This window comes from Talaromyces proteolyticus, assembly GCF_021365285.1.
Source record: "Talaromyces proteolyticus strain PMI_201 chromosome Unknown BGW36scaffold_6, whole genome shotgun sequence".
Taxonomy (NCBI): Eukaryota; Fungi; Ascomycota; class Eurotiomycetes; order Eurotiales; family Trichocomaceae; genus Talaromyces; species Talaromyces proteolyticus.
Genome location: NW_025764282.1, coordinates 1,652,799 through 1,679,895, shown reverse-complemented (window position 1 = coordinate 1,679,895; position 27,097 = coordinate 1,652,799). Strand labels below are relative to the sequence as shown.

The window sequence follows — 27,097 nt, the reverse complement described above, 5'->3', positions numbered from 1 at the left end:
ATGGGAAGGGACAAAGGAAAACAAACCGTACCCTACTACAGCACGTCAACCAATCACGTGAATCCTCCAGCCACTCGACGATGTGGCGCAGTTCACGACCATGACGATGAGGCTTGACGTCTGCATTCACTACTTTCAAGTCTCGGAGACTCCGTCAAAGATATTCTGTGACGGCTGCTTTGTTTCCATTTCGGAGAATTTTGTCATGCCATATCAGAGCTCGCATTGATCTTTCCATCAAAGCTACCTGCTCGTGTACCGATCAACAACATGTTCGGCGCGCAGTAAACGCAGCGTGGCTTTGTTTCTGGCAGCGGGACACAAGCAAAATTCCCGAAGATTGGTCCCATGATCCTTCTTCATTCCTATCCAGGAATGAATGACGATGTTGCGTCGGGATGACAACCGCATCATCATCCATTTTGTCAGTGATCAATGTGACGGAAAAAAAGCAAAACAAAACATGTATGACTAACGGACGCCTGGGTTAGGATTACGACTGTTTTTATGCCAGCGTTCTAGAAGCAGAGAACCCGGCTCTCAAATCGCTGCCGCTGGCTGTGCAACAGAAACAAATCGTTGTCACTTGCAACTATGAAGCCCGTAGAAGGGGTCTGCGGAAGTTACAACTCATCAAGGAGGCGAAGCAAATATGCCCCGAAGTCGTCATAATCCTTGGCGAGGATTTGACCAAGTTCCGAGACGTGTCCAAAAGCCTCTATACTTTCCTGCGAGCATTTCTGTGGGGTCACAGAGTTGAACGACTAGGCTTTGATGAGGTATAGCACTACGACCGAGAAAGGCGAAGAAAACTAGCTCGCTAACTATGTTCATAAGGTATTCTTGGATGTCACTGACATGATAGACCACAACATGGGGCTCTTGAATCGGAATGACTTGGGGCACTCATTCTTTTGCCTTGACCGACGGGACCCAACACAGGGCTTCGAGTTTGACGCCACTCAGTTTTGCGGGCCAACCTTCCCGATGTTGAGTACACTCTCTACTTTTAACAATGACCTAGACGCGTTGACACTGCGCCTTATTCTCGGGTCTTACTTGGCGGACCATATTAGGACCCATCTCGATCGTAAGCGGGGATACACAGCCACGGTTGGTGTGTCCACTTCGAAACTACTAGCCAAACTTGTTGGTAATGTGAACAAGCCCAATAGCCAAACGACTCTTACTCCACCGTATGTACCAGGTCAAGGGGATGCCGACGTCAGCAACGTCACACGATTTATTGATGATCACGAGATCGGCAAGATTCCAGGTATCGGCTTTAAAACAGCACACAAACTCAGAACGTACCTACTTCAGCGGGAGCTTACTGTTCAGCCGTACAATGAAAGAACCCAAGATGAACAAGTCAAAGTGCGGGACGTTCGACTTTCCCCAGGCATGGGACCTCCTAAGTTATTAGACATCCTCGGTGGCCCTGGAGCCTCCAAGGATGTTGGGGTCCGTACTTGGGAGCTATTGAATGGAGTAGATAACAGTGAAGTTCAAGAAGCGCGAGCTGTCCCGACACAAATAAGCATTGAAGATTCGTTCCAGGGAATCCAGCAATTTGATGAAGTCAAAAGGCAACTACACGTTCTTGCAACAAGCCTGATTAGGCGAATAAGGGCTGACTTAGTCGAAGAAGATGACGATGGTGTGCACCGTTGGCTAGCACATCCCCGAACCATTCGCCTTTCAACTCGTCAGAGATCTCCTATGAATGGCGACGGATCTCGAGAATATAGCTACGCCAACGGGCGCATATCGCGATCGGCTCATGCTCCAAGTTTTATTTTTAGTCTCGGAGAAAATCCCGAGGCTATTGCCGAAAAGCTAGTGGATGAGTGTCTAGTTTCTATGTTCCGTAAGCTGCATCCTGATCGGCCATTCGGAGAGTTGAGCCTGATCAACGTCGCCGTCACGAACATGGTGGAAAGCGCCGGGGATCAAAGGCAGAGTAGCGGCAGAGACATTGGCAAGATGTTCCGGCAACAAGAAGAGGTTCTGAAGGATTGGCGACTTTTGGAAGAGACTCGCTCTGACACCGAATCCCAGGCCCAGCAGAATTCGGCCTCAGAAAACATACCGCTCGATGACGCTTCTTGGGAAGAAAGTGACGAGGAAGAAGAGGCTCTCTCTACGGAAGCATGCGGTATCTGCGGCGGCCATATTCCTGCTTTTGCACTATCTGCACATGCTCTGTACCATGCTGCTCCTGACTGACCTATCATTACATTCTACTGGGCCTGATTCAACTTCTACTCTCAGTCTATATAGTAGTCTAGTCAGTACAGTCTAGACTATCGCAGTGGAGCTGCCGCCTAACTATTTGCTACTTAATTGCTACTTAATTACTACTTAATTACTACTTAATTAGTACTAGTTAGTAATTAAGTAACCGATAACTCCTCCAACTCGTTCCATCTCAATCTAGTTGGCAATTAATTAATACTAATTACTCTGTCCATCCGGATCTCCCGGACCTTGGCTTTCGTGGCCAGCGTATGTACAAAGCCACCAGCCGAGACACCACAGAGCCGCCAAGGCCGCTGCGCCCCAACTAAGGGCCGCTAACTGCACTGACAGCCATAGATCTCACCTGCAACATTGATTCATCTGATTAATCTGACCATCCAGATGATGGCCGGCTCTGACTTTTGAAAGTCGCCATTCCTTTCTCTTTTTCTTTTCATTCTCTTCTTGGCCGCACTCCTAACATCGTTTGCGGAATTCTTCCTGACCGGCTTGCAACCCGTGCTCAGATCGCATCCCATCGCTCATTACGATCGCGCCGAATCCCCGCGTTACAGACACACTACCTATCCATTGGCCTCTATTTTTTATGGTATCATCGCCAGTCCGTTAGCAAGGCTTTGAGCCAACATGAAGCTTGGCTACAGTTGGTTCGCCGCTGTTTTCAGTGCGACCGCAGTCTTTCTCCAAAGTGTCCACGGTACAGTTATTGATTCTGCCTATACATTAAAGTCGCTGCTGACAATTCCCTCGTAGCCAACTCACAAGCTCCACTACCCATTCGGTACACTTCCGATCTGGAAGATGTAGTCATCCATACGCCGTCTCACAGAGTACACTCTCACTCAAAATTTGATGTCACATTCTCCCTTCACAACGGCGTGCAGCGTGTCAAGTTAAAGCTGGAGCCTAACCATGATGTGTTGCCGGAGGATGCTCAGATTGGCTATCTCAACCCCGACGGCAGTATCAGCGATTCCGAACCAATTGATCGCAGGGAGCATCGAGTCTTTAAGGGATCATCATGGACCGAGGTGGAACCAGGACACTGGACACATGCCGGCTGGGCACGCGTCTACGTCAAACAGGATGGTCCCCAGCCCATGTTCGAAGGGGCTTTTAGTATTATGCACGATTATCATAATATAAAACTGCGGTCCAATTACATGCGTACATGGCGACCGTCCGATCATTTGCCAGAGGAAAGAGACGAAGATTATATGGTAGTCTTTCGAAATTCTGACATGGGGGCCGTCGAGCACACTGAATTGAAACGGCGATCCGTCGCTGATGCTTCTTGCCAGTCAGATAAACTGGATTTTAACACGGATCCTAACCACCCCGTGTTTCGGCCACCACAGTCGCCTAATTACGGTGCCATGTCTTTAGACCAGATGTTTGGGTTGTCTCGTCGACAGTCCGATACTGGGGGTGTCGGTGGTAATACTGGAGGGATCAACTTAGCATCAACTATTGGCAACACAGCAGGCTGCCCATCTACTAAGAGGGTGGCGCTGATCGGCGTTGTAACTGACTGCGCGTATACCAAAACTTTCAGTTCAAAAGAAGCTGCGCAATCAGATATCATTCAAATGGTCAACACGGCGTCTACTCTATATGAGAACACCTTTAATATCTCACTCGGTTTGAAAAATTTGATCGTCAACAATAACGACAGCTGCAGCACCACATCAACCGCAACGCCATGGAACACTGACTGTAGCTCGGGAAATAATATCACGACCAGACTGAATGACTTCACAGTGTGGCGTGGTGAGCAGAATGACACAAATGCTTACTGGACCCTAATGAGTGACTGTGCAACGGGAGGTGAAGTGGGTGTCTCGTGGCTTGGACAACTTTGTGTGCATGGAGGAAACAATGCGACTGTGGCAGGAGCAAATGTCGTTGTGAGAACATCTACTGAATGGCAGGTTTTTGCGTATGTGACTTCGACTTTCTTCATCCTTGAGAACACCTCAACTAACTTGTAATAGCCACGAGTCCGGCCACACATTTGGCGCAGTCCATGATTGTGACAGTCAGACATGCGGACAGGGACTTCAAAAGACTTCACAATGCTGTCCCTTGACTTCGACAACCTGCGATGCTAACGGCAAATATATCATGAACCCAACGACAAGTGCGGATCTCGAAAACTTCTCGCAGTGCACAATTGGCAACATCTGCTCGGCGATAGGCCGGAGTAGCGTCCAATCGAACTGTCTGGTGGATAATAAAGGTGTTGTCACCACAACCGGTAGTGAATGTGGCAACGGCATTGTCGAGAGCGGAGAAGATTGCGACTGTGGTGGAACTCAAGGCTGCGGGAACAATAATTGCTGCGATGCCACTACCTGCAAATATAAAAACAACGCCGTTTGCGACGATTCCAACGAATCCTGCTGTACCAACTGCCAGTTTTCGGCCGTCAATACCACCTGCCGCGCTGCTTCTGGCCCTTGCGATATCGCCGAAGTCTGTTCAGGTACCTCAGGAGACTGTCCTGCAGACCAGCATAAATCAGATGGCACGAGCTGCACAAGTGGTAACAACACCGGCCTTGCATGTGCCAGCGGACAATGTACAAGCCGTGATCTTCAATGCCGCACCGTTCTCGGCGCTGTCCTGGGTAGTAACGACACGTACGCCTGTGATAATTCCGCGTGTACTCTTTACTGTGCCTCCTCTGTGCTACCTTCCAACGAATGCGGCAGCATGCAGCAAAACTTCCTCGACGGGACTCCCTGCAACGGGAACGGTCATTGCAGTAACGGGAATTGCGTTGGTTCATCAGTCGGCGGCCAAATCAAGTCCTGGATAGATGACCACAAGTCTCTGGTCATCGGCCTCGCCGCTGGTCTCGGTGGATTACTTTTGCTCGTAATTCTTTCTTGTATTATTTCGTCTTGTCGACGACGCAGGTATCGAAAAGCCAACCCGCCTCCGCCACCAGGTGCTTACCGTGGAGGAGGACGTGGAGGATGGGCAGGACCCATACCTCAAGGACCACCAAGAAGTATGCAACAGGCTCCATCACAACCACAACAAGCAGGGTATGGATATCCTCCACCTGCGTATCCGCCACCAACATATGGTGAACATGTTCCTATAACGCAACCACGATACGCCTAACGACTATTTCTATAATGCTTCCTTCTTGCATTTATCTCCCTGACTTTCTCTGTTTTGGGATTCTTTTTTATTCTCATATTTACGTTGAGGAATTTTCATATCCATATATTTGGTCCGTTTTGTTAGGCTCTAAGTGGAATAGAGTACCATGTAGGCATCTAGGTTAGGTAGTGATATATACAGTTAACGTTACGGCCGTTTGGTGTATTCAGAATCTTCGAGCGATTATATAAGTCTCAATAAAAGACGCCTTTCTAAACCTGGAACAATTGTAAACATCAATTGATGTTAATCGTTCGACACGTACCATCCCTTTCAAACGCCTGGCAACGAAAAGAAGGAAAACTTTAATGTTAGGACCCAGGTCCACACGCGTTAGATTTCCAGATGAACAGTAAGAGTAAGAATAAAGGCATGATCAAGTTCAAGAAAAGGGAAAAAAAGAAGAAGAGAGAAAAAGCACGCATCCCAAAACAATTCCCATGCTCACTGCCAGCAAATGCTCAAAAACCCATCTCTCGTAACACCGCCGACTCCCTCTAAATCAAACTCCTCAATCATAGCCCTTAACTCATCCTCCTCAAGCCCCGTCTCGCCTAATTCTCTAGCCACTCGACGGAGATCTTCCAAATCAATAAAGCCCTTCCCGCCCTCATCAAACAGCTCAAAGGCGCGCAGGATTTCCTCTCGCGGATCTCGTTCTAGGATCTTATGTGAGGTGACAGTTTGAAATGCGGAAAGTGGCATTAGGAGCGATGACGGATGGGGAGGTGGATTGGGTTTGTTCTGATGCTGTGACGATTGCTGTCCCTGCGCTTGCCCCTGCTGCTGCTGGACCTGCGGGCGCGGAACGCCGTATGTTGTGAGAAGAGAGATTAGTTCTTGTTTTGGGAGAGTGAATCCGAGGGCGCGTAGGGCGACTCGCAGCTCGTGGTAGTCTAGATGGCGGTCGCGGTCGAGGTCGAAGAGAGTAAACTAGATCCACGCGGAATCAGAATTCAACATTCGCATACGTATAATACAGTACAATACAAGGACGACCGAAACTCACAGCCTCATTGATTTCTTCTCGCTGCTCTTCAGTCAACCGATTCAATGGATTCGCAGCCCCAGTATCCTGTCCTATCGTGCCACCCTGCGAATGCGCCGGCGGCGCTGGGGGTTGCTGCTGCTGCTGTTGTGCAGCATCTCCCGTATTTGCACCACCGAGTCCCCTAGTTCGCGAAAATGCCGACGCGCTGAACGGCACTGGGTTTGTTCGATCCGGTAGTTTTGCGCCCGCGCCCGCGTATGCTGATCGCGATCCGAATGGCGGGTGTGAAGAAGCCATTATAGACCCGGCCGGCTGTCGATGGAGAAGATTATTCAGGATTGGTGTATGTGCGGAAAGGCAATTGCGAATGGCAAGGCAAGAAGAAAAGGTCGAAGGAGCCTGAGGTGTTGCTGCATCTGCGGGGCGACGTGAGGTTTCGCCCAGGCGCGATGAGTCGAGGAGAGTAAATATGCCTTTGTATAATAATGTAGCAATAAAAGTAGTTATGGTTTTGCAGACGCGGGCAGACGCGCTGAGCCCGCTAGTTTACTGGGTTGGGCTTGCACTTATTATTACGAACACTGTTGAACATCCAGGTTTGCATTGGCTAATTATTGTATTAATGTGCTGGTATTTTATAGTTATTTTATTAAATGGTGGATTCAATAGACCAATTTCTTACCATACTGTGAATAGCTGTAGGACGTGCTTTCCGCGCCTTAATTTCAAGGCTGCCGTACTCGTCCGCCGCATTGTGCTTTGCCTAGACGCGTCCAACGGTTGATTCTTTCCCTCCACGTCCATCCCGACTCGATCAATCCATCAGCCATGGTGTCCTGTCCTATCTGCGCAAAGAGCGTCAGGGAAATCAACATCAACGCCCACATCGACTCCAATTGCCAGAAATTCATCGACGAGCCCTTCTCGAGCCAAGGCGACTCCGCATCTTCCCAGAAGAGCACCCCGGTTGCCAGTTTCTTTCAACCTTCCTCTGCACGCAAAGCTAGCACAGCCCAGCCTCCGGCCCCATCGACCCCATCTCACAGCAATGGTGTCAAAGGAGCGCTATCGACTCCGCTACAAGATGATCTCAAACGGAAACGACCAGAGGCCGGACCCATCGAGACTGAAATAGACGCAGTCCCGAAACGACCAAAGGCAAATGCAATTCAAAGAGCGGCTCCCTTGGCCGAGCGAATGCGGCCGAAGAATCTTGATGAAGTCTGTGGACAGGATTTAGTCGGTCCTAATGGTCTTCTACGGTCGCTGATCGAGCAAGACCGAGTGCCTAGTATGATACTATGGGGTGGTGCGGGGACTGGAAAGACAACCATTGCCAGAGTAGTTGCTGCTATGGTCGGCAGCCGTTTTGTGGAGATCAACAGTACGACAAGCGGCGTTGCCGAGTGCAAGAAGATATTTGCTGAATCACGAAGCGAGCTGAATTTGACTGGTCGAAAAACGATACTCTTTTGCGATGAGATCCATCGTTTCTCCAAGTCCCAACAAGATGTGCTCCTTGGCCCCGTGGAAAGTGGTGTGGTGACTCTGATTGCTGCTACTACCGAAAACCCAAGCTTCAAGGTTCAGAACGCCCTATTGTCCCGATGCAGAACATTCACGCTTGAAAAGCTCACCGAGGATGACATAACTTCCATTTTAAAACGTGCCTTGGCGACTGAGGGCCCGAGCTATTCCCCGTCCGAACTCGTTGATGATGAATTGATTCACTACCTTGCCACATTTTCTGACGGCGACGCCAGAACAGCTCTCAATTTGTTGGAGCTGGCGATGGGTTTATCGACACGGGATGGCATGACGACAGACACTTTAAAGAAATCGCTGACAAAGACGTTGGTTTATGACCGAGCTGGTGATCAGCATTATGACACTATCTCGGCTTTCCACAAATCAATCCGTGGAAGCGACCCCGACGCTGCGCTGTACTATCTCGGACGCATGATTCAATCTGGAGAGGACCCACTGTATATTGCACGTCGCTTGATTGTTGTCGCGTCGGAGGACATTGGTTTAGCCGATAACAGTATGTTAACACTTGCAATCTCGGCTCACAGTGCCGTCGAAAAGGTCGGCCTGCCTGAAGCCCGGATCAATTTAGCACATGCTACTGTGGCCATGTCGCTTGCGAAAAAGAGCACAAAGGCATACCGCGGGCTCAACAACACCTATGCGGCATTAGCGGAACCTGGAATAGCAAGCTTGCCGATTCCATTACACCTACGCAACGCGCCAACACGATTGATGAAGGAGCTTGGCTATGGCAAAGAGTACAAATACAACCCTAACTATAAAGATGGCAAAGTTGCTCAAGAGTACCTGCCGGAACAGCTGCGAGGACAAATCTTCCTTGAAGACGACGACCTTGGCCAGATGGAAGACCCGGATCTTGCTAGGTAGAATGCCTAGCTGGACTGTTATTGTGATATTATTTTCCAGCAAAGGATGTGTTGTGATGGAGCGAAGCGCAGAGAAATAAGCATGTGGGGTCGCGCAATCGTGGCGGCGACTTTGAACTGTGTACATCTGCCATTTCGGAAACCACGCGCGCGCAGGCCCAGATGAGCAGCATGGGAATCTTCATTGGCATGAGGAAGGCAATACTTTTGCTTCTCCCGCCCTAATCGAAGATGGATATAGGACCAGCTAGATTGCGACTCTCTTCAGATATGCAAGTAAACAAACATTCTGCCGGCAGAATTTTGACAGGGTCCACCCCGCCCGCTGCCGAGCCGCTAACGATTGGATGCCCAATCGTTGGACGGCGGAGAACAGCGGAGCGCGGGAGGGGCCGGCATCCCTAGTCCGTTTTTGGCTCCGTCGTCGTCGAGTCGTCGAATCATGCTGGAGATGCCTGAAGGCGGTCAAGCGATTTGGGCAAAACGTTTCTCAGCAAAGTGACGAGGGAGCTACTGTTGGTTGTACTGCCAGAGGGATAAGAAGGCTCGATTATATCTTACCCCGTCTCAGACCTTCCATGTCCTGTTTGTCCATACGAGTGCTGGTTCGGTTGCGCCCTGTCGTCTGACGACCTCTTCGCCAGCCGGCTACCCCTGCACCCGAACCAGTGCATACTAATACACATTCTTGTTTGAGATTCCCTTCCTCGTCTTCTTGTCAATCTGTTATTTTTGGCTGCTGTCGATACCTTCGATTGAAGCCATTGCCACTCTTGCATTAACTCATCAGTCGTGGCCTTGAACCCATCACCAGCTGCCATGGAGGACCACCAAGAATCTGCTCGGCGAAACCGTATATATTGCTCCGCCTCGTCAAGCTTGCCTCCCCGTTCTTCCACTTCCACTTCCACTGCCCCTGCCTCATCGATGTCGGTGATCTATCCTCAATGGCCTGCCTTGATTTCTGTTTCTGGCGGTAATTTCTTACCCTCGCCAAGGCAGTGGAATAATTGGCCGTTCGCGCTCCCTCGCTTTGTCTTTCCACCAGAAAGCCCTTGGTATATGCACCATTTTCAAAACTTTTTTTTGAATGCCAACGCACACTCTTTCGCCGTCCCGCCCATACCAAACCAACCCCCTTCTGTCGAAACTTCGCAGCGCCAATTCAGAAGTATTAGACCTGCCATTGCTGGTGCTTCCCCTCAGCAATACGTGCCGAGTCAATACAGTACATTTGTCTATCCACACGGTTAGTTTTTTTATTTGGTTGTCGTATTCATTGAGTGATTCGTACCATGCTTCTGACACCAAAAACCAGTTCATTGCCAGGCCCCAGGCTCGCCGTTAACATCCAATGTACTCCCCCCTAATATGCCACCATCTACCGTTGAAGGGCACACCTTTATTCCTGAGAAAATTGAAACCGGGCAGAAAAAGCCACGAAAAAAACGGGGACAAAAGCAAGAAGAGGATATGCTTGCAACAAAAAACGCAGGGGGCGCCTGTACGTGGTGTTATTTCAAGAAGAAAAGGTGCGGCTCAAATATTCCCTGCGATTTGTGTGTCGAGAGCAAAACTACTTGCATCCGTAATGCCTCTTCGTTATGTCTGCCATCGACGACCTTGCGGAATTCCCAGCTTCAAATGAAGGTTGAGAATTTCGAAGAACCGCGCATAATCCTAAATCAATTAAGATCAGACATATCACTTCGAAAGCCTTCTGCACATGATCTTATCTATATCGATTGGGCATCAGGGGACTGTACACGTCAATTTGAAAACACGTGGTCCGGGTATTTCGATCAATTTGACTTGGATGAAATTGATGCCGATGTCAAGGCCTCGTTGCTTAAATTGGCTCGTTTATGCGTACCGATTTCACAACTTAACCAAGCTGCATATGCACATCCTCTTTACAAAGATGCTTGTTTAATGTTCAGGTTGTTCGCTACAATCGAGACCTTTACCCGATCTAAAATATCTGTGCAGCCTATGGCTGTGGATATCTCTCGAATTGCTATCTTCTTTAATCTAACTATCTACGCAATGGAAATATGCGAAGTATCGATCCGCTTTGCCGCTCGCCTCAATGAAGAAGTTCGAGCCAAGCGATCCGGTGATGATGCTGTACGGTGCTCTATCACCATCTACAGTCGTGTCGTTGACAAAATCGGGCGTTTTCAGCAACAGCAACAGCCGGACTCTTCAATGTCGGGTTTATTCAGACAGATAGAATCGCGATTGAAATCCATACAAGATGCCATCCAAGAGATTCTTCGACTACCATCCAATGGGCAGAGCGTCGTAATTCCTGACGTAATTGAGATACTGCCGTTCAATATTGCCATCGGGCTTGAGCCCAAATGTCAGAGATGTCAGAGTCGCACCCCCACAGAACTATTCAGGCAAGATACACCTCATTTTCAGTGGGAACATGGCGTGGATGAGCTACTTAGCCGAAATCACAACAAAATGATCCCTGCGGGATCATGTTCACCCGAGAGAACCATTGATCCTCGAGTATTGCTCTCTCAAACGACACCGTGGGGATACACTGCCAATGTACAACCTCCGTCTAGCTCGCCAAGTACAACGAATGACAATAGATTCAACGATATCTTTAGCGACCCTCAGGAAGGCTCTGGCTTTACTTATACCACGTACAATCAACCCGATGATCAGCCATTGCCTGATCCGATAGAACAGAGCAATAGTGGGGATATTAATGATGGCACTGATGCTGCTTACGATATATTTGCTTTCGGCAATCATCTATTGCATGGAACAACTGACGATGACTATGATAATGACTGTGATGAATATTAACCTACACAAAGCAATTGTGCGTTTTGGGGGGTTGTGTTATTATACGGAGTGTCTGAATATAGATGGAGTTTGATGGGACAGATAAGTTTCGGGTATTCAGGAGTTGTATGTAGGATGTGAGCGTTGGGCTCTTATTTAAGAGATACCCATGTTAATACAATGCTGTCACCAAATAATGGATGAACCTAGGTTCCTAATAGACAATTTGAAGTATTTTTTGACTAGGGCGAGCACGCAAGCAGCATTGAATCTTATTGCTGCGGAACCTAAAGCGGGGACAACTCCAAATCTCTCGAACGCTGACAACCTTCGACATCCAACAATCGCCTCTCCTTCTCTCGCGCTTTCCTCTCATGTTTCCTCTTCTGCGGCGGAACTTACCTGTCTTATCTATCAGGCCAGCAATCTGCACGCATCACTATCGCTATCTATTGCGAACATCGGCGCTCACAAGTCTCGCGTCCTCCGCTTGTCTCCGACCAACCTCACCCCGCACTCCCCGCGACTCTGTACGAGCCATGTCTGCAACTGCAGTGCGTCCCGATCCTTTTCGGCCTGCGACAAGGGTCGCAGGGCAACGGCAAGATGTTTGGTGTGTTCAAGAATCCCTTGCGCCTTGTCCAGTTAGGCTTGCGCGCTGATAGTTGGACTTCATAGGACTATTGTGAATGAGGCGGCCGCGGCTTCGCCCGTTCAGCCGATTGTGAACATGGGACAGGGATTTTTGTAGGTTTGATATGACAAGACATATATCATAAATTTACACTCATGCTGACCCCTGGTTGTGTTTCTTCAGTGGCTATAATCCGCCCAAATTTGCATTGGACGCCGCAAAAGAAGCCCTCGACAAGGTGGATTGCAACCAATATTCTCCAACCAAGGTATGATAGCATTCACATCATTTGTAAACACAGGATACACTACTAACTTTTGTTGTTTGGATTAATAGGGTCGACCACGATTGAAGAAAGCCATTGCAGCTGCCTACTCCAAATCATTTGGTCGCGAACTAGATCCCGAGACCGAGGTCTCGATTACTACCGGCGCAAATGAAGGTCAGCTAGTTTGAAGCTCAATTCGGATAGCCCATGGCTTATGACTCATGGCTAATCCAATAAATAGGAATGCTGAGCGCCTTCATGGCCTTTATTGAACAAGGTGATGAAGTCATCATCTTCGAGCCCTTTTTTGACCAGTCAGTCTCCCAACACCTTGTTTGGAGTTTTCTTAACTAACTCGTATCAACAAAAGGTACATCAGCAACATTGAGATGCCTGGCGGTATCATTCGATATGTCCCTCTGCATCCCCCACAGGACGGTGCTACTAGGACATCTTCCGCCTCCGAATGGACCATCGACTTTGAACAATTAGAAAAAACAATCAACCCAAAGACAAAGATGATTGTGAGTCAATCAAACTCTTTTTCAGTGTATTTATACTAACCATTCCCAGGTTCTCAACACACCGTAAGATACGACCTGAAGTGGAGGCTATGACAGAAAACTGACAGACTATAGACATAACCCCGTTGGCAAAGTTTTCTCGCGAGACGAGCTTGAGCGTATTGGTGCTCTCTCCACCAAGCACAACCTGATAATCCTCTCTGATGAAGTTTACGACCGACTATACTATGTCCCATTCACACGCATCGCAACACTCTCTCCGGAGCTATACGAACGCACCCTCACCGTAGGTTCTGCCGGCAAGGCGTTTTATGCTACGGGTTGGCGTGTGGGCTATCTCATCGGACCGCCCCATTTAATCAAGTATGTTGCTGCTGCTCATACCCGAATTTGCTACAGTAGTGTATCCCCTCTACAAGAGGCCTCTGCCGTGGCATTCGAACAAGCCGACAGCCAGGGATTCTGGGACGAATCTCGTAATGAAATGAAGGGCAAAGTCGATCTCTTCTGCAAAGTATTTGACGAACTTAACATCCCCGTGAGTCTTTTTACCCTTAAAGCACCGGCAAGGCAAATACTAAAAGTATCCTCAGTACTCTGATCCAGAAGGTGGCTACTTTGTTCTTGCAAACATGGCCTCCGTCAAACTGCCTGAAGACTATCCTTTCCCTCCACATGTAGCCAGCCGACCCCGCGACTTCAAGCTCTCGTGGTTCCTTATTAAAGAAGTTGGTGTGGCGGCTATCCCTCCCACAGAATTTTATACCGATGCAAATGCGCATATTGCTGAGGACTACTTGAGGTTTGCAGTATGCAAGAATGATGATGTTCTCGAGACGGCTAAGGAGAGATTGAGAGGGTTGAAGAAGTATATCAAACAGTAAGATGCCATTGCGAGGTTCTAAGTGGTTCTAGGATCAGTTGAATTATGCGTTATGTAGTGTGGGTAGATAAAAAAGAATTTCAGTGCTATCAAAGGCTGTCAAATCTTGTTTTGAGAAATCTGTATCATTGGTGGCTCGATATTGATATTCAAATTTTAATTGATAGAATCAAATTTTAACGAATCATCCGTCGTTAGATTGTTTAATCGAAAGAATGTCATATTCCAACTCCGAAAAGCTATAAAATACATCCAACATCCCTTCAGAATTTCATATATTACACATCACGCAGGATTCATCTCGTGTTAAGAGCCAGTTTCAGTCTCGATGTTCGGTTCACGGCCAGTCAAGTCGCCAATCCCAAACTTCTTTTTCATCTTCCGCAGAGCAAAAGTAGCTTCGTCTTTGGCAAATGCTGCGTTACGAGCAGGTTTCCATTGCATCAGTCCCCGCTGTTTGCGGTGCTCACTGCGTTTGTTGGCTTTATTACCAGATTTGTTGGACTGACCTGCACTTGACGAGGTAGTTAGGCTGGCGCTATTTGTGGTGGTGTCTTCCTCTGAACTACCGTCATTATTGCTGTCGGCATCGTCATCATTCTCATCATAGTCATTGGAAGTTTCGTTAGTAGTTCCGTTGATATTGTGCCCATCAGCTCTCTTGTCCACCAGGTCTCGAGGATCCTCGCCAAATGCACCGCTCCAATCCCTACCATCCTTCGCAATCCAACGTTTGCGGTCATTTGTGTCGGATTCTCGAAGTACATCACGGCCTTGCACCAATGACTTCTCGTGTAGGTCACGTACGGTTTCTGGAATTTCGACAGTTACATGCCTGTCTCGAAGACCTTCTGATTGACAAGCTTCCCATGTCTCAAATGTCTCACGGCTGTCGTTATCCGCAACGAATTGTTCGTGTGATTCATCCATGCCAGCGGAGAACCTTCCAGTGAACTGAAGACGTCCAACTTCAGTCAGATCCTCTAGGGCATCCAAGCCTAGTGTCTTGCAATTCTCCTCCGTGACATAATTTTGAGTTAATCGGTCACCGCGTTTTGTCGTCCAAATTGGGATGTCAATTGGAGTCTCTTCATTGTCAACGAGATGTTGGAGCCATAGAACTGCATAGGCTGTATTTCTTCGTTTCCCAGAAACACGAAATTCAAACACAACTGGAGAGCGATAGCGGTATTTTACGGGTAGCCGAGGCTTCGCCGAGGTTTGAGATAAATCGAAATAGTGATCGTCACCATCCTGTTTGCAATAAGATCTTGAAATTTTCCCAGTGCTGCCACCAGTGCGAAGCCAAAGCTTAGCACTTTGAGAGAAATCCTTCAAGGTAATGCGTTCAGATAGAAACTCAAATGTGCCTACATCCCAGCCCAGCATATTAGAAGGGAGTTTCGTTTCTACACTCCTAAACAAGAGAGAGATCCGTATGCGTCCAAATCCAATCCCTCCATCCAGTGGGTACCACCGTGTCACCTGAGAGCTAGTTTTCATCAAATCGACAAGTTTCAAGGACACAACACCTAAGATAGGATCATGCTCGCGATGTCGCTGGTCGCGCACAGTTACTGTGACGATGGCGGATCGCCAGTCGCGTACAAATCTTTCAGTGCCTGCATTGAAAATAGGCCTGCTGCTCACAGCTTTGGCGCGAGTTCGATACACCTGTGAGAACTGTTAAAGCTGAGATACTACATTTTCGAATCGACTTACCAATTGATCATTCAACAAAATTGTACAATAACCTGTGGGAAGATCTTTGCCTTGTTCTTCTGCGTTTTCTCCATAAGGCTTGGCGGGTTCAAATTCCTTGCCCTTTCGACTTCCTTGAGTGCCATGAATGTTCTCCAACTGCAAATTGACTATCTGGTGAATGACAATGCTACAGATGCCACTCGGCCAGAGTGGATCCGGAGGTGTGTGACTGACAGCATCTTCATCCTCGGTACTAATTACACCCTTCTCATCCTGGAGCGTGGGCTCGTGTCGGAGTGTCTCAGGAAGCTCATGATTCTCTCCATCGGTTCGAAGCTCTGGTCTCAATCGAGGCTTGCCGAAATAACCAACTTCCCAGCGTAGTTCTCCAGGCATACTGCTCCCTTCATCCATACCTTCCAATCTGGATACTTGTGGGTACATAATACCCGGGTGTTGAATCATTTTCTGGATAGAAAGTTCTACCTTACCCACTATATCGTCAGCAGAGTTACGGTCAGAATCCCACAACTCAACGCTCAGCTGTTCATCAGCTTTGATCAGCTCAGGGGTAACCAGCAATGCAGCCGTTTCCTCCCATACAGGATTCAGGTCGTCTGTGATAACGCGAGTGCAGTACATCGGCTTGCCGTATTTCGAGAATGAGAGGTTGATGTAAGGATCACTACCGCCACCCTCGCTACCTCTACGATCCTGCTTACTGAGGCCAACAGCTCGGTGAATACGAATCCAGAAAACACCCAATGCTAGGGTGTCTTTCTGAATATCATCACCCTTGAGAATCATACCGAGATCTAACGACATAGACTTGGGGGCCACGTAAAGACTAGCCGCTGCTCCGATGGCATAGTTGACGAAGTTTGAAATCAAAGGTAGATTGAGAATATTTACTCCCCTTTTAACGAGCGGTACACAGCCAGCGCGGACATGGGGAAGACCCATGAAACTGAAAGTCACTGATTTTGCAAATGGAGGTTGCGGCGTCATTTGAAGTCGAAGCCGGACTGTCCCAATCAACTCAATCAGTTCGGTGAATATAGGAAATGGAATTCCAAATAGACCCTTAATCCCTAGATAAAACACTAAATGCATATGCATGTTGCGTGCCTTAGCAGAGGCACTCTCGCCGGATGGTTTTGCGTGGTAGGCAAAAGAAACCTCAAGATTGTAATAGTCTCCACCTTCCTCGTCTGCAGCCGCCTCTTGAGGGTCCTTGTTTTTCTTGTTGTCTTCACGGATATTCTTTTGCAAATCCTGGACATGACCGTCGGGAAGAGATCGAATACTGAGAATTCGAATGGGATTATTCCCTTGGTCAATCTCTGAAACGCGGACATTTTCAATCACACTCGGCACAGAAGCTTGCATGACATCCTCGATCGTGTCGGCAATGCTGGCGAACATGTCAGGGTTAAGTAAGCCCCAAGTCACAGACAAGAGAGCATTAATCCACTCCACCGATTCGGGAAGGAGGTTTGCAGTTGCCTTATATCCAAATTAGTAAGCATCTTTATAAATAAGAGAGCAAGGTGAGTCTGGCATACTGTTTCACCTCGGAGTTGCTCACTGCGCCATTCAAAATCTCGGCCAGTACGAATGACCTCTTTCATCCAAAGATATACCCCTGATGCTAAGCAGAAAGCCAGGGGTATAAGCCCCCATAGAGAACCGCCAAAGGTTTTTCCTAATACAATGACAGTGATGGCAATTCCAGCTGTGAGTCCATTTGCACGCTTTTCGATCTCCTCAAACATAGGCTGGTAAGTGACCGAGGGAGTGGGATGAAACAGAACGTTGGTTTTCTCCCCGTGTATAGGCACATCGGAAGTTGTGCCCTCAGCAATTGGATCTGGGGGGGCAGTGACATCTTGGTTCTGTTTGTATTCCTCAAATTCTTGATATGGGTCGGTTTTAATAGTCTGGTGTAGGCGTCAATGGAGGGTTGTGGCACCCCTTTCAAGGGACTGACTAACCGTTGGCTTATCGAGGTTTGAATTTGGCACAGTTATCTGTAATTCCGTTAGTTCTGTGCAACTTCCATGAATGTCTGTGCGAGAGAGCCAACCTTTGGATCTTTTACAGCATCCATGTACTGTTTCCCAACGTCTTCAATTGTAATTTCTCGTCCACTCGTGGGATCCGTCACTTCACGGGTGTGTTTCGACAATTTAGCCACTTGCTCCTCAGTTGACTGCACGTCTTTCGAGCCAGCCTGCCGTTTACGGTTGATTTCGTCGTCGATCTTTCGGTCCCGCTCTTTTTTGTCCTTGTCGAGATTCTCGACAAATTTCTGAATAGTTGGGATGGGATTGGCGGCACTCCAATGGCCGCCTGGAGCGTGCTGAGTTTCACCCGAAGTCATTGCGAGTTGGTAGGCAGATGGTATCACCAAATGACGCCAAGCAGCTTGGGAATCCTGAGATCAGTAGATTTCCAGTCCGTTAAGGAGGGCCTAACAGGGACAATAGTCCATAGAGTTTGATCAGGAGCAGGTGTATGAAGCTCTGAAGCGTCTCCATACGTGAGCCATTTAAATAAAAGCCAGGATCTGCGAGAATTGGCTGATATCATCGAGTCGAGAGCTCCTGCCTCTAGTAAGAGCTCGCCTACGTCATCGGCCCACGGCCCACCGCAGTGCATCCTTTACTCCATCGTGCAGCCTTTACGCTATGCTCAATACTTGATCTGGAGCTCATACTTAGTAACCCAGTGGGCCCTTGGCGAATATTATCTGATCCCTCTCTGATGCACCCACGACGATTCCGGGGAAGCCTGAAGCCTGTTTAGCGTCATCTCACAGCACCGTGGTCCGCGAAGCTTTTAGATCACGTGATCGTCTTATTGAATAGTTGCTAACATGCCTCGGTCCTTCATGGCCTTTGAAAACTAACGCCAAAATGAAATGTTGGTTATTGAAATTATTAATATCGCTTCAGAGTTGTCGGATAGAGATCTCTATATCAGTGTATCACTATATTCGCCCTTCGCGTTTACTACTATCGTGTTAGGAAAACAGGGTCAGAACGGTATTAGGGTAATGTGATTGGCCAACCGGCACTCGCACTGCACCACCGTTACCGAGCTGGATGAACAACAGTGTTCATCGACGTCAGAACTAATAACAACGATCCCGCAATTATTAATACGAACTCTTCTTTTAGAACCGCAAGTCAGGCTGATCTTTGTGGTTGAGACCTACTTTTACGAGCCATCCCTTTTTACCAAATGTCTTCAGCAGAAGAATCACCCGCTCAGCAGGCAGCGCGCCTGCGACGTGAACGTCGCGAGGCAAAGATCAAGGCTGGCGGAAGCGCTCGACTTGATAAAATTACGAGTCTCAGCGGACGAACACCAGCCAGCGGTATGCACATACCCTGATAACTCCAGGTCAATGTCGAATATAGATATCTTATTAACTTCTTTCTCATCAACAGCTCGCGACGACATCTCCCCTTCCCCAACGCCGCAGCCACTATCTCGCACAGCGTCACCAGCATCGTCGCAGCCAAACCCTTCTCCTCAAGCCTTCCAACCCTCTGTTACGCCAATTCCAGCCACCGGCGATGCTCCCAGCGATGACATACAAGCGCAGCAAGAATATCTAAGGGCTCTCCTCCGCGCAAACCCACCTGAGCAACAAACCCAACAACAGATTGACCAAGACCCTATGATGAAGCTATTAACTTCAATGATGGGTGGTGTACCAGGGGCGGAAAACACGGCTCCAGGTTCCGCGGGAATGGCACCTCCACCTCAAGGCACCATAAATCCAGATGACTTGACATCCGCTCTTGGTCTTCCACCATTCCTTTCTAAATTCTTACTGGGAGGAGGCTCCTCACCTCTGACTCCGGCGGAGCAGCAACGTGAGTGGCTATGGAAACTTCTTCATACTCTCTTTGCTTTGATTTTAGGATTCTATCTGCTCATTCTCGTTGGATCCTCGGTCGCGACGTACGGGAGCAACCCACCACCGCCAGCTGCCGCTCAGAACCCGTTTGTGGTTTTCATGACAGTTGAACTGGTGTTAAATGGGGCAGGAATGCTATTCGGAACATCCCGTCAGGGAAGCCTAGCTACGGGAATGCAGCTTATTCGCAGCCTCATTCAGGACGGCAGCATTGCCGTTTTTATTCTCGGTGTGGGATCTTGGTGGAATGGCGGGTGGCAGACTCTGACAAGCCAGTAGAAGCAAGCGGGAAATTTTTTTTAGTTCCTATCTTTTTGATTAAATAAGTAGGTCACAATGGAAAATTATGATAAGCTCCATATTAGTTTTCAGTTGTGGGAATTTCAAATGTAACCTACGCTTTGTGCATGACACGGTGATATTCAACAAGCCCACCAGACAAGTTTATTGCGACATGGAGGGGCTACGTTTTGTCAAGTAAAGTATTGATTCTGGATTCAGGTCATAGGTACGGCTTGCTTTTTTTCCCCTTAAAAGCATGCTTACAATAGTCAAGTAAACTCGTAGAAATTGAAAAGATGGGCACATTGACTTTTGATCTAAACTAAGCGGTCGTCACCGCTCCGATGCCTAGACTTTTGAATCGCCAGCACTAGTTACAACATTTGTATGCCGATTTTAAGCTTAAATAATTATATTCACACAATACACGAGACCCTTCATTAGAATCATATTTAGCAATGTAAAAGAGGTATTTAATTTTGTTCCCCAGATTAATTTCAATTGATACTGACACTGCATTTTGATGTTGCGTCACAACTCTAGATAGGTTCATGGTCAGGCATATACTTTTTGAAAATATGAACCATGGCTACAAGTGCCTCCTTATTCATAGACACATGGCCCAAGGTAAAGTGATACTGAGGTGGCTAATGGCTCGACGTGAGGACGAGTTCCTTGATGCAGTTGACTCCCCGCACTTAACAATTTACTTCAATTTGTGGCAATTAATGAGGCCATACTCTTCATGTCATCTTCAATTATGTATAGTACAAATGACTGATCACTGATATAGATACTCAATCCAGATAGACATTTTTGCGTGTATCTAGTTACAATATTGTAGCACGTTTTAGGACACAATATGGATGGTTTTATTCCATAAGCCGAAGATTTCCCCACTTATTGCCCCATCCAGATGATCTAGCTGTTTTAGGTCATGCGCTAACATGTTTATGGTAATTACTCTTCTCGACCCATGTCGCATAGGGAGCGTAAAAAGATGAAGCTAGAATCTATTATCAATTTTAGCCGTAGGGGAAATACATAATATGAGGTCATTGCCCTGCTCTATGAGCGAGCTGTCTAGAGATAATGGCCCCCCTCTCAGATCGTCGTCACGAGGCATTTCGTTAACTCACCTAGACCCTATACTACTTTTACGAGTTGCAGATGTCTTGCCCTGAGCAAATTGATGTCCCTCTGCGTGAACAGTACAGTTTTGCAATATAAATTGATAGTAAACCTTCAATATCCGGTTTCTTGCTGGACACATCAATTGCTCGGGGATACAGTTAACTGGCATTCGGAATTTAGCGAGTCGTCTTTCTAGCGGAAATCTACCTTCCACTTATGGGATATCTGAGTATCACCGCCACCACATTCTAGGATAGAGAAATATTTATTATCTGGAGAGTGTCACTCGGGTTTTATTCATACCTAAATTGTCGAGTCTCGAGGGCTGGTGATAAGTGGAAGCAGAACCAATATTCAAACTTGTCAGCTAACCTGTTCTTTGCAGACCATGGTCAAGTACTATGACAGGCTGAATATCACCAGAAAGACTTTTTGGTGCGAGAAGTAACAGAGAAGTAACATCTGCTTTGTCTTCTTATGCGATACTAGGAAGCCTGCCTTTTTGGTACTAGCGTGGTTCTAGTCAACTACACATTTTCAATAATCAATCAAGACAATTACACAACAGGACGGCCAGTTAGTTAATTGGTTCATATAAATGTAACCGGCGTTAGGTTTGATAGTGGGAACTTAATTTAAGACATTGGCCTGTGAACTATCGTTGAATGATGTTCAAGCATCTAGCATAGACTCCACAAGAAAACAAGGATCAACATGCACTGGTATGCAGTGTACGCATTGACTTTACTAGACATTCGAGACTCGAAACTCGAGACTCGAATCTAAAGTGAAACTCAATATCCAATCAACAATACCTAACTATTACAGGCATCGCTGTATTATAATTGCATTGCCTTCTTATGAATGCCAATGCTATCATGATGGTTGCGTGGCCTGCGGGAGATAATTGCATGCGGATCAGCCTCTTGACCCTGTAGCGAGCGCACTTGGCTTCTCCGAGTCCGGTTGTCCTCGCACCGTTCCGTTAACCCATAAGGTTCATCCATCTTCTTGGCTTCGCTTTTCGTTGCGGCGCAGACTGTACCCGCCGCCAGAACACGGAGGGCCGGCTAATCATTTAGTTTTCAGCTCTTTTTTGCGTGGGTTGGAAATTACAACCTGCAGGTCTCGCGCGCTTGGCCGGTACTAGTAGTATTGTAATATTGATGCCCTGTTGGAGCCCATGTAATTAATACCGACTCTATAAATGCGACACAAAATGATTCTAGAAAACGCGAGCCATGTGTATCACGACTCCGGCAACTGCCAAACTGGCTGTCCATATCCGGACAGCTGCGGTGGGTTTCCCCGCAGACGTCACAACGACTCGAGAAGGGATCGAAAGGAGGAAAGAAATGAAAAGACGGTGTCAGATGCGACGAGGATCTTTCGTGGGGATTGGGTAAGGACTTCCATCATGTGGCCGCTGTCCCTGCATTCATCCCGTCCTTACAAACTCGACGCTGAACCCCACCAAAGGCCTCCTGGGCTGGCCGTAGCCCGGCGTATTGATGTCCCCCGCCATAACAGCTCTAATACAAGCGGAGTGTCCGTACAGAAACGAAAGCTCTCACCGCGCCACACGATGCAGCATTGACGCGACCCCTGTCGCAAGGACATGGGTGAGCATGCAGTGTTTTTATACTAGAGAATGTAGTGAGACGTCTCGACCGGATTGAGCAGGCCCTGGACAGCAGCAGCCGCGGATTGCATGCGAGAAGCGAGAATTAATTTAATACTCCTTGAATTTTAATGCGGACGTAATGATCAATACGCCCACTGCAGGCGATCAGCCAATGATCGAGCTCACTTTGGGGATTTGTTGTACTTCCGGTCCAACGGAAGCTGTCAGCACTCCCCGCATGGCCGAGCATGATGGTAAACATCTTTGCAGGCTTGCAGGGTGCCGGACGACTGAACGCAATAGATATGCATCCACTTGCGCCGGGTCGTGGTCGGCATCGTACCGCCGTCGGGCCTCGAGTCAATTTCCGTAATAAAGCAGCAAGGACCGAGTCCATCGCAGAGCAGGTCGTAGCAGTAACACGGAGGAAGTCCAATCCATACCATATAACAGCAGCTGCCCCGCCTCTCCTCGTCCCACCCTCCTTCTCTCTCTGTTTCCATTACTCACGCCGCTCTTGCACCCCCAGTTCAGTCTCTCGTCTCTGCTGGCGACTGTGCCCTCCCTTTCCACATCACATTGTGTAGGATCTTGCACAGCCCACGGCATCATTGCTATTGCTCTTATTTTTATCGCGACGGCGCTGCCACCATCGATCGTCATCCGATCGTAAATTCGCCCGTGCCTTCTATTGGGTCTTGACCTTTTTAGCTTGGGTGAGTGTTTCTAGTCCTTGAAGCTAACTGATAGCTTCGATGCATCGGCGTGCAACCAGATGATTTTTTCCCATGTGCCCATCCCAACTTGTCACCCCTTCTAACTGACGGCCATGGACAGATATATATTATTTATCCCTAGTTTCACGTCCGGCCGTTGCCCAACATGTCCGAAGGCGCCGTTAAGCCTCCCACAGGGGTAGTAAGTACTGCCAAATTTATGCTTTGCTCATTCCAAGGTATTGACAGCACAGACTGACGAAATAATGCGATCTAGGTCGCGGAGGCTCATGAAGTGGACACATTTCATGTGCCTACTGCATACTTCAAAAAGCACTCCAGTCGCCCCCATCTGGACAGCTTTGACCACTACAAGCAGCTTTACGAGGAGTCGATTCGTGATCCCAATACGTTCTGGTCCCGATTGGCCCGGGAGCTTCTCACTTTCGACCAAGACTTTCACACCACACATTCCGGCTCATTCATCAATGGCGACAACGCCTGGTTCTTAGGAGGGAAACTGAACGCGTCCTTCAACTGTGTCGATCGCCATGCGATCAAAAACCCCGACAAGGTCGCCATCATCTACGAGGCTGACGAGCCGAGTGAAGGTCGCTCCATTACATACGGAGAGCTGCTCAGCGAGGTCTCCCGAGTCGCTTGGGTCCTGAAATCGCAAGGTGTGCGGAAGGGCGACACCGTCGCCATCTATCTTCCAATGATACCAGAGGCTCTCGTCGCCTTTCTAGCTTGCTCTCGCATTGGTGCTGTTCACTCTGTTGTCTTCGCTGGCTTTTCGTCTGACTCTTTGCGCGACCGTGTTCTGGACGCCAATTCAAAATTCGTCATTACCAGTGATGAGGGTAAGCGTGGTGGAAAGATCATCGGCACAAAGAAGATCGTGGACGAGGCATTGAAACAATGCCCTGATGTCAAAAGTGTGCTGGTCTTCAAGCGCACTGGAGCCGATGTGCCCTGGACCAAGGGCCGTGATTTGTGGTGGCACGAGGAGGTTGAAAAATATCCCAATTACCTCGCTCCTGAACCCGTCGATTCCGAGGACCCCCTTTTCCTTCTTTACACGTCCGGATCAACTGGCAAACCAAAAGGTGTCATGCATACAACAGCTGGCTACCTCTTGGGAGCTGCCGCTACCGGCAAATACGTTTTCGATATTCATGACGATGACCGCTACTTTTGTGGTGGAGACGTTGGTTGGATTACTGGTCACACATACGTCGTCTATGCGCCTTTGCTTTTAGGTGTTGCCACCGTCGTGTTCGAAAGTACACCAGCCTATCCCAACTTTTCCCGATACTGGGATGTTATTGAGAAACACAAAGTCACACAGTTCTACGTTGCCCCTACTGCACTGCGTCTGCTCAAACGTGCTGGGGACGAACATATTCATCACAAAATGGAACATCTGCGGGTACTTGGATCCGTGGGTGAGCCCATTGCAGCGGAAGTTTGGAAGTGGTACTTTGAGAGCGTCGGTAAAGAGGAGGCACACATCTGCGATGTAAGGAACCTTGTTGCCCTCTATTAAAACACCCATGTCATCAGCTACAACTTATTAATTGTTAACAGACCTACTGGCAAACCGAAACTGGATCAAACATCATCACCCCCTTAGGTGGTGTCACCCCAACAAAGCCTGGCAGTGCATCTCTTCCATTTTTCGGTATTGAACCAGCTATTATTGATCCTGTCTCCGGTGAGGAGATTGCAGGAAACGATGTCGAGGGTGTTCTTGCTATTAAGCAGCCATGGCCTAGCATGGCCCGTACTGTTTGGGGAGCTCACAAGCGATATATGGACACCTACCTCAATGTCTATAAAGGCTACTACGTAAGTAATTCTTTCATTATCAATTGGCTTTCCGCGGCTAATGCCATTCTCCTAGTTCACCGGTGATGGTGCTGGCCGAGACCACGATGGATATTACTGGATCCGTGGACGTGTCGACGACGTTGTTAATGTTTCTGGACATCGTCTCTCCACTGCTGAAATTGAAGCTGCTTTGCTCGAGCACCGTATGTTTGACCGCCGCCTGTTGATACCAGAAAATAACTAATCAACTTTTGTAGCAATGGTTGCTGAGGCTGCTGTCGTTGGAATCTCGGACGAACTCACCGGCCAGGCCGTGAATGCTTTCGTCTCGCTTAAGAGCGGCAACGAATCTACTGACCAAGTCCGGAAAGACCTCATTATGCAGGTACGAAAGTCCATCGGGCCTTTTGCTGCTCCCAAAGCTGTCTTCGCAGTTGAGGATCTTCCCAAAACCCGTAGCGGAAAGATCATGCGCCGCATTTTGCGCAAGATTTTGAGTGGTGAGGAGGATAGTCTCGGAGACACTTCTACCGTACGTTGAATTTTCCTGCTTGTCCCGGTAACAATTTTGATCTCCCATATGGAGACTGACTTTGCTTCTAGCTTTCGGATCCTAGCGTTGTTGATAAGATCATTGAGACCGTGAAGGCCTCGCGCAAGTAAATGGACTTTAGTTATACGACAATTGCTGTAACGGCGAGAGACATTTCCGGGAGCGAAGAAGAAAATTGGGAAGGAAACCACTAGCGTATATATACGTATGCATACATACATATATATATATATATATAATCCGATCGGGACAAGGGGCCTGACTAGGGAGGAACTGTGTAAATCCTTGCTATATGTTCAGCGTGCAAGTCGATATTTTGTATGTAATGAAAGTTGATGTTCACATTATGGCGCCAATTAAGTTTTGGGTTTTTGAAATCAAGTATAATTGATGCTCATTGTAGCATAGGTGTCTATTGTTCTAACATGTAATTGTCAAAGGGAATTCAAATGAACCTGGCTACTGTGTTTCTATTATCAAGGAGGGCGCCATAAAATGATGCGCAGGCCTGTGATTGGTTGTTTCTAGCTCAGGCTGACAGGCAGAACCAGATGAGTCAGCACAATAGTCATCACATGACCTGCTGCGCTGGCAGGAACTCCGTGGCAAGTGGCTCCTCGGGGTGGACTGCTCCCTGGTTCTGCGCTGCTTGGGCTGCCTGTTACCTACGGCTTCCTTTTAACCTCCTTCGTTTGCACTCATCGCGTTTTCCCAACCCCCTCCTCCTCCCCATCCCTTCTGCACTGCACCCATTGTTCGCCTCAGTTGTCATCTGCGGACTCTGGGCACTGTCTCAGACTAGGGAATTGAGGCAATTCCCTTCTTTCTGATTCTACACGCGGTCTTGCCAAGCTCCACGCTCTTGCCGTCGAAAAAAAAGAAGCGCGTCGCAATCTCCTATCCTTGTGGCAACAGCAGTTTTTCTCCATCCTTACTCGCGTCGTTTATCAACTGTTCCTCCTCACTTTTCTTTCTAATTATTCCTCACTTCTTTTCTATTGTATCTACCAAGCGTAATTTTCGCCTACCATCTACCTCGGTCGCTTCTCAAGTTAAAAACGCCTTTGATCACATTTGACTGAATGTATTGACCCCAACTATTGCAGTCATGTCGTTCGGTGGATTTGGTAGTGGCGGCTTTGGCCAAAACAACCAGCAGCAGCAAAGCTCTGGCTTTGGGACTTCAGGAGGATTCGGATCGTCGAACACTGGAGGTAGGTTTTTCAACGCGTTTATACTATTTATCTTTACTTCGATGTTTTTTCTCGCCCTCGACGGATGTCCATGGTCTTGTTTGTTTTCACATTTTGGACACTCCACGACTTGCCACCTCGATGTTGCAACCAAACACCATCCGATCGA

The 27,097-nt window shown here is 48.0% G+C and overlaps 9 protein-coding genes across 9 annotated transcripts; 7 read left to right on the top strand and 2 right to left on the bottom strand.

Annotated features, from left to right (window-relative positions):
* Positions 1-379: 379 nt before the first annotated feature.
* On the top strand, positions 380-2,229 carry BGW36DRAFT_397325 (putative DNA polymerase iota; the record flags this gene model as incomplete). The annotated part of the gene is made up of 3 exons (XM_046218280.1): positions 380-424; positions 492-779; positions 838-2,229. The coding sequence occupies 3 exons, from the start codon at positions 380-382 to the stop codon at positions 2,227-2,229; spliced, it is 1,725 nt and encodes a 574-aa protein (XP_046072364.1).
* Positions 2,230-2,533: 304 nt separating this feature from the next.
* Positions 2,534-5,590, top strand: BGW36DRAFT_461603 (Metallo-peptidase family M12-domain-containing protein). The gene is made up of 3 exons (XM_046222140.1): positions 2,534-2,959; positions 3,016-4,201; positions 4,257-5,590. The coding sequence occupies exons 1-3, from the start codon at positions 2,890-2,892 to the stop codon at positions 5,392-5,394; spliced, it is 2,394 nt and encodes a 797-aa protein (XP_046072363.1). The 5' UTR covers positions 2,534-2,889; the 3' UTR covers positions 5,395-5,590.
* Positions 5,591-6,979, bottom strand: BGW36DRAFT_407632 (uncharacterized protein). Its single transcript, XM_046219051.1, has 2 exons — positions 6,446-6,979; positions 5,591-6,369 (listed from the first exon to the last, which is right to left on the bottom strand). Exons 1-2 carry the CDS (start codon positions 6,722-6,724, stop codon positions 5,881-5,883), a joined length of 768 nt encoding a protein of 255 aa, XP_046072362.1. The 5' UTR covers positions 6,725-6,979; the 3' UTR covers positions 5,591-5,880.
* Positions 6,980-7,231: 252 nt separating this feature from the next.
* Positions 7,232-9,018, top strand: BGW36DRAFT_171973 (putative AAA family ATPase). Its single transcript, XM_046209659.1, has one exon. It carries the CDS (start codon positions 7,256-7,258, stop codon positions 8,843-8,845), a length of 1,590 nt encoding a protein of 529 aa, XP_046072361.1. The 5' UTR covers positions 7,232-7,255; the 3' UTR covers positions 8,846-9,018.
* Positions 9,019-10,215: 1,197 nt separating this feature from the next.
* On the top strand, positions 10,216-11,670 carry BGW36DRAFT_359441 (uncharacterized protein; the record flags this gene model as incomplete). Its single annotated transcript, XM_046214074.1, has 1 exon — positions 10,216-11,670. The coding sequence occupies one exon, from the start codon at positions 10,216-10,218 to the stop codon at positions 11,668-11,670; it is 1,455 nt and encodes a 484-aa protein (XP_046072360.1).
* A 518-nt stretch (positions 11,671-12,188) lies between these two features.
* Positions 12,189-13,959, top strand: BGW36DRAFT_427612 (putative kynurenine aminotransferase; the record flags this gene model as incomplete). Its single annotated transcript, XM_046220436.1, has 9 exons — positions 12,189-12,262; positions 12,328-12,396; positions 12,467-12,551; positions 12,620-12,725; positions 12,793-12,865; positions 12,922-13,075; positions 13,125-13,138; positions 13,190-13,613; positions 13,669-13,959. The coding sequence occupies 9 exons, from the start codon at positions 12,189-12,191 to the stop codon at positions 13,957-13,959; spliced, it is 1,290 nt and encodes a 429-aa protein (XP_046072359.1).
* Positions 13,960-14,264: 305 nt separating this feature from the next.
* Positions 14,265-18,045, bottom strand: BGW36DRAFT_359439 (C2 domain protein; the record flags this gene model as incomplete). The annotated part of the gene is made up of 5 exons (XM_046214073.1): positions 14,265-15,632; positions 15,681-17,168; positions 17,228-17,602; positions 17,657-17,692; positions 17,749-18,045. The coding sequence occupies 5 exons, from the start codon at positions 18,043-18,045 to the stop codon at positions 14,265-14,267; spliced, it is 3,564 nt and encodes a 1,187-aa protein (XP_046072358.1).
* Positions 18,046-18,908: 863 nt separating this feature from the next.
* BGW36DRAFT_295958 (uncharacterized protein) lies at positions 18,909-19,872 on the top strand (the record flags this gene model as incomplete). Its single annotated transcript, XM_046211223.1, has 2 exons — positions 18,909-19,044; positions 19,118-19,872. The coding sequence occupies 2 exons, from the start codon at positions 18,909-18,911 to the stop codon at positions 19,870-19,872; spliced, it is 891 nt and encodes a 296-aa protein (XP_046072357.1).
* Positions 19,873-23,307: 3,435 nt separating this feature from the next.
* BGW36DRAFT_171922 (uncharacterized protein) lies at positions 23,308-26,195 on the top strand. Its single transcript, XM_046209658.1, has 6 exons — positions 23,308-23,349; positions 23,471-23,551; positions 23,627-24,871; positions 24,940-25,200; positions 25,256-25,385; positions 25,440-26,195. The coding sequence occupies exons 2-6, from the start codon at positions 23,516-23,518 to the stop codon at positions 25,721-25,723; spliced, it is 1,956 nt and encodes a 651-aa protein (XP_046072356.1). The 5' UTR covers positions 23,308-23,349; positions 23,471-23,515; the 3' UTR covers positions 25,724-26,195.
* The last annotated feature ends 902 nt before the right edge of the window (positions 26,196-27,097 follow it).

Coding starts and splice junctions, on each gene's coding strand:
- BGW36DRAFT_171922 (XM_046209658.1), top strand. CDS start 23,516: ATGTCCGAAGGCGCCGTTAAGCCTCCCACAGGGGTA. Junction 24,872..24,939: donor AGGAGGCACACATCTGCGAT/GTAAGGAACCTT, acceptor AATTGTTAACAG/ACCTACTGGCAAACCGAAAC. Junction 25,386..25,439: donor AGCTGCTTTGCTCGAGCACC/GTATGTTTGACC, acceptor CAACTTTTGTAG/CAATGGTTGCTGAGGCTGCT.
- BGW36DRAFT_461603 (XM_046222140.1), top strand. CDS start 2,890: ATGAAGCTTGGCTACAGTTGGTTCGCCGCTGTTTTCAGTGCGACCGCA. Junction 2,960..3,015: donor CTTTCTCCAAAGTGTCCACG/GTACAGTTATTG, acceptor ATTCCCTCGTAG/CCAACTCACAAGCTCCACTA. Junction 4,202..4,256: donor ACTGAATGGCAGGTTTTTGC/GTATGTGACTTC, acceptor AACTTGTAATAG/CCACGAGTCCGGCCACACAT.
- BGW36DRAFT_407632 (XM_046219051.1), bottom strand. CDS start 6,724: ATGGCTTCTTCACACCCGCCATTCGGATCGCGATCAGCATACGCGGGC. Junction 6,370..6,445: donor GAGAAGAAATCAATGAGGCT/GTGAGTTTCGGT, acceptor GCGTGGATCTAG/TTTACTCTCTTCGACCTCGA.
- BGW36DRAFT_171973 (XM_046209659.1), top strand. CDS start 7,256: ATGGTGTCCTGTCCTATCTGCGCAAAGAGCGTCAGGGAAATCAACATC.